The sequence below is a fragment of the Mercenaria mercenaria genome, chromosome 9, assembly GCF_021730395.1.
Source record: "Mercenaria mercenaria strain notata chromosome 9, MADL_Memer_1, whole genome shotgun sequence".
NCBI lineage: Eukaryota > Metazoa > Mollusca > Bivalvia > Venerida > Veneridae > Mercenaria > Mercenaria mercenaria.
Genome location: NC_069369.1, coordinates 68,858,132 through 68,864,131, shown reverse-complemented (window position 1 = coordinate 68,864,131; position 6,000 = coordinate 68,858,132). Strand labels below are relative to the sequence as shown.

The 6,000-nt window shown below is 37.5% G+C and overlaps 1 protein-coding gene across 1 annotated transcript; it reads left to right on the top strand.

Annotated features, from left to right (window-relative positions):
* Positions 1-293: 293 nt before the first annotated feature.
* LOC128559326 (uncharacterized protein K02A2.6-like) lies at positions 294-1,895 on the top strand. Its single transcript, XM_053550637.1, has one exon. The coding sequence runs from the start codon at positions 294-296 to the stop codon at positions 1,893-1,895; it is 1,602 nt and encodes a 533-aa protein (XP_053406612.1).
* The last annotated feature ends 4,105 nt before the right edge of the window (positions 1,896-6,000 follow it).

Below are 6,000 nucleotides of genomic sequence, written 5' to 3'. Positions count from 1 at the left end.
TGCATAACGGTATTGTAGTGTATCATCCTAATGGCTTATCTAAAGAATGTGAGATTATATACTTATGTTTGTATTGTTAAGAGTTCAGTTTAATCTGCGATGCTGTACTAGCCACATGCTTAATAAATATATAAGCTAGAACAGGTCTTAATGTGATATCTTACATTGGCGACGAGGAAAATATTTGTTTAAATTCGGATGGAGGAGGCATTGATTAAATTCGAGTGCCTTGACATTGATTCAATTCGAGTGCCATAATTGTTATCTTCTAAGTCAGTGCTTGGATAATTAAAATGGCAAAAGCGATTAACATTCCATCAATTGAACAGTTTGATGTTTCGGGTGACCAAACTTCGCTCTCACAAAGATGGGATAAATGGATGAAGCAATTTAATTTCTTCACAGTTGGTTCCGGTATAACAGATGCAACTCAAAAACGAGCATTGTTGTTACATCTCGCAGGTCCAGAAACACAAGAAATATTTGGGACATTGACAGAAACTGGGGAAGATAAGGATTATGACAAAGCTGTTGAAAAATTGACGGATTATTTCAAACCAAAAAAGAACATAGCTTATGAACGGCATATTTTTCGTTGTGAAATCCAGAGAGAGTCTGAAACTGTGGAACAATTTTCAACAAGACTGAAACATTTGGCATTAACATGTGAATATGGAGATATAAAAGATGACATGATAAGAGACCAAATTGTTGACAAATGTCGATCACACGAGTTACGTCGTAAGTTTTTAACAGTAGAAGATTTAAAATTGCCGAAATTACTTGACATTGCAAGGGCATATGAAGGTGCTTGTGCTCGAGCAGAAAAGATTGAAAACCCATCATCTACGCCCGTGGTAAATAAAGTTGCGGCCAAACAAAAAAGTAGTTCGAGACCAAAGCGGCGTTCTGAGCAGCAGAGGAGTAACACAGGTGTAAAATGTTATCGCTGTGGAAGACTAGGACATATGGCGCGGAAATGTGACGTTGCGAAAAATCAAGTTTGTCACAAGTGCGGCATCATGGGACATTTTGCAAAAATGTGCAAAAGTAGTAAATCTAAGATCACACAAAAAGTGAAAAGCCTTGATGAGTTATCAGGTTCGGATTTAGAAGAAAATGTTTTCATACTTGGAAATAAGTTCGAATACTTGCCTGGAACAATTAAAGGGACAAAGATAGATTTTCTTATCGACAGTGGGGCAAGCTGCAATGTTATTGATAAAATAGCATGGAAGAAACTTAAAAGAAAAGTTAAATTGCAGGAGTGTAGAAAGAAGGTTTATGCATACGGAGCAAGTACACCTCTGAATTTAATAGGGACATTTGAATCAGAAATATGTGTTGACGGGAAAACACAGTCTGCAGAATTTCTGGTGACAGATACTGTGTGTGGATCTTTGTTAGGATATCGTACAGCGACTGCGCTGAAAGTGTTAAAAATAGGTGCAAATATTAATAAGGTGGAAAGCAATGAAGAATTCAAAAGGAAATACCCGGAATGCTTTCAGGGAACTGGGAAATTGAAAGATTTTCAGTTGAAATTACATATTGATAAGACTGTTGAGCCGGTTGCGCAGCCAGTCAGAAGACTGCCATTCAGCTTAAGAGAAAAAGTTGAACAGAAAATTGAGGATTTAGAATCAAAGGACATAATTGAAAAAACAACAGGTCCTACACCATTTGTGTCGCCATTAGTTGTCGTGCCCAAGGGAAACAATGACGTAAGGATATGCGTTGATATGCGTCAAGCGAACCGTGCAATCTTGAGAGAGAGACACCCTATACCTACCGTTGATGAAGTGATACATGACATGAACTCTGCGACAATTTTCTCAAAAATTGATTTGAAAGAAGGATTCCATCAAATAGAGTTAGAGGAAAGTTCGAGATAAACTACAACATTTGTAACTTCAAAGGGACTATATCGTTATAAAAGACTCATGTTTGGTATAAATTCAGCACCGGAAATTTACCAGTATATCATTTCACAAGTCCTGGAAGGCTTAGCGGGGGTAAAAAAATATTGCAGATGACATCATAGTTTATGCACCAGACAAAACTACGCATGATCAAAGATTGAATGCAGTTTTTGAAAGGTTACGTGAACGTGGACTAACCGTGAACTATGAAAAATGCAAGTTAATTCAGCACCGGAAATTTACCAGTATATCATTTCACAAGTCCTGGAAGGCTTAGCGGGGGTAAAAAAATATTGCAGATGACATCATAGTTTATGCACCAGACAAAACTACGCATGATCAAAGATTGAATGCAGTTTTTGAAAGGTTACGTGAACGTGGACTAACCGTGAACTATGAAAAATGCAAGTTTTGTATGGATAAGCTAGTATTTCACGGACATGTATTATCAAAACACGGAATAGGACCAGAACAGTCAAAAGTAGAAGCTATTTTGAATGCAAGGAGACCTCAAAACGTTCAAGAAGTAAGAAGTCTGCTTGGATTAGCTAACTGGAATCACAGATTCATACCTGACTTAGCTTCCGTTGTTGAACCCTTACGTAGGTTGACTAAGAAAGGAGTACGGTTTAAATGGACAAATGAGCAAACGGAATCTTTTGAAAAGCTGAAAAGAAGATTATCTAGTGCAAAAACATTGGGGTACTTTGATCCCAAAGCGAAAACGACTGTTATAGCAGATGCTGGACCCATGGCACTTGGAGCTGTGCTTATACAGGAACAAAATGGTCAGCAAAGAATTATCCAATATGCAAGTCGTACACTCACAAAGACTGAACAAAAGTATTCACAGACAGAAAAAGAGGCTCTGAGTTTAGTTTGGAGTTGTGAAAAGTTTCGTATTTGGCTAATAGGTCTTGAGTTCGATCTCGTCACAGATCATCGTGCATTGGAGGTTATATACGGTCCAAAATCTAAACCGCCACCAAGGATAGAACGTTGGGTTTTGAGACTACAGGCTTTCAACTTCAATGTGAAATATAAGCCGGGCAAATACAATATTGCTGATCCTTTGAGTAGATTGACGCAGCAAAACGTGACTAAGTCGAAAGTGTCAGACATTGCTGAGGAATATGTCAAATTCATAGCTTTGAATGACGTACCAGAAGCATTAACTGCACGAGAAATCGAACAAGTATCGTCACGTGATTCTGAGATTACGCAACTGCGAAGAGAGATCCGTAAAAACGGTGATTTTAAGGATTTACCTGACTACAAACATGTTAGAAAAGAACTAACTGTTTTAGGGAAAATGGTGTTACGCGGAACTCGTATCGTTATTCCGAAATCACTACGATATAGAATAGTCAAATTAGCACACCAAGGTCATCAAGGAATCGTGAAAACAAAGCAGAGATTGCGCAACACTGTATACTGGCCTGGTATGGACAGTCAGGTCGAACGAGAAGTTAAAAAGTGTCATAGTTGTAAGTTAGTAGGTCAGCCGGAGAAGCCAGAACCGGTGTCGAGAACAAAACTGCCAGAGGGACCATGGCAACACTTATCGATAGATCTTATGGGACCATTTCCAAATAGTGGTGATTATGTGTTTGTTGTTGTTGATTATTTCAGTAGATGGTTCGAGGTGGATATTATGAAAAGCATAACCTCAAGTAAAATCATTGAAAGTTTGGACAAAATGTTCGTAACGCATGGATTACCAATTTCAATAAGGTCTGATAACGCACCAAATTTCAAATCTGAGGAATTCGAGGATTATTTACGTGAACATGCAATTGAACACTTAACAAGTACACCATATTGGGCTCAAAGCAACGGGGAAGTCGAACGCATGAATAGGACAATATTGAAAGCAATTAAAACATTACAAGCTGAAAGAGGGAATTGGAAAAAACATCTGAATGAGTTTATTTTCGCGTATAGAACAACGCCGAACACAGTGACAGGAGTAAGTCCTGCTGAACTGATGTTTCGTAGAAAACTTCGTACTAAGTTACCTTATTTGGTTGACAGTGAGACTGAAAAATGTGACTTTCGAGAAAGGGACATGATCAAGAAAGAAATAGGGAAGGAGTATGCAGATACTCACAGAAATGTGAAATACAGTAACATTTTAAAAGGTGACAAAGTTCTCGTTGAACAAAAAGAACAAAATAAGCTTACACCACGGTTTGAACAAGAACCGTATGTCGTAACAGAAAAAACAGGTAACCAGGTATCGCTTGAGAAGTCAGGAGTAACTATTGACAGAAATGTGTCACAAGTGAAAAAGTATCATGAAAATGATAAATGTAGTACGGAACTAGACAGTGTTCCTGACGAAATTGTCTTAGAGAATACGCGACCAAAAAGGGAAATTAGGAAACCCAAGTACTTAGACGACTATGTGACATAGACAACAAATATTGGAATATGCTTAGCCTAATAATCTGCTTTTATATATTTGCTGTGAAAAAAGTGTGTTTGTTGAGTAACTTGATAAAATAACAGACCAAACCCAAATTTCTAAGATAAACTTGTTTTGAGTGGTGATAAAACAGGGACAGTATAAATTGCCTAATTAACCTAGTTAGAGATTATATCTTGTTACCAAGAAATAATAAGACACTACTTTATCTGTTATCTTAAGAATCCTGGTATGTTTACAAAAGTTGATTACATTGCATTGTTTTCTGAATGAGAAATTTTGTGAATGAAATTCCATAGTAATGTTTCATATATGTTTAGGTTTAAGGTTGTTGTTTACATGTTTTCAAAATTTTAATTAAAGTTTTAAAGTAATTTTAAATCTAGGTAAAAGGGAGATGTAGTGTATCATCCTAATGGCTTATCTAAAGAATGTGAGATTATATACTTATGTTTGTATTGTTAAGAGTTCAGTTTAATCTGCGATGCTGTACTAGCCACATGCTTAATAAATATATAAGCTAGAACAGGTCTTAATGTGATATCTTACAGGTATATCACCGAAAATTCTGAATATCGCCTCATCGAAAAGATCCTGAGAAGCTTTGGCACCAAATACAAGTCGTTTTGGTTTCATATTACCCCAAGGTGTGCTGAAAGTCGCAATAGATCTAGAGTCTGGGTGTAAGATCAGCTGGTGATAGCCTTGTCGCAAATCCATCTTCGAAAAATACTTGCATGCATGGAATTTGCAAGTGAAATCTTCTGCAATTGGCGCCTGCAATATCCTATTTCTCTCCATATATTTGTTCGGAAAACACAAATCAACACTTGCCCTGATCATATGACGTTCAAGGTTCTCTTTGTCCACACCTGCATAACGTGGTTTTGGTTGAACCACTAACGGCGAACACCAAGTGATAGGTTCACCTGGTTGGACTTCCTCGTATATATCCTCTTTGATACACTCATCTAACCATTTACGTAATGGTTCTTGTAGATAGTAAGGTACTGGACGGGGTTTCTGTGCAATCGGGACAGCATCCGCTTTCATAGAGAACTTGACCAGAAAATCTTCATTTTTCCTCTTGTCAAATATCTTCCCAATGCCTTGAAATATTTCATCATAAGTCTCCAGTATTTCTGCAATTTCATGTCTCGTTGAATCATGAACTACATTCATTGCAAATGTTCTTCCAAGACCTAACTCATTCTCTTCTTTCAATGAACCGTCAGCCCTAATTTCAAGCATACCAAGTTCTACAAGCGTTTTCCTGCTGATAAGTGGTGGAGAATTTATCTTACCCTTCACGACAATGATAGACGATTCTGTCCCTCTAGTAGCATTCCGAAGTGTAGCACTGAACTCACCAGCAATAGGTAATTCGTTTTGTAATGTGCTCAGTTTCGTGTTGCTTCGCTTCAAGTCAATATTACCCTCTATCTTACGCCTAAGAGTTTTGTATTGATACTCGTCCATAACATTTGCATCAGCTCCACTGTCTGGTTCCATTCGCACAATTATGTCATTCACAACAATGGGAATAGTTTTCTGATAGTCACTAATCTTATTGACCTTTATCTTACCGATCCTGAGGTGTTTAACATAATCTTCAATGAATTCTGATCTCGGATATTCATCATCTGAATC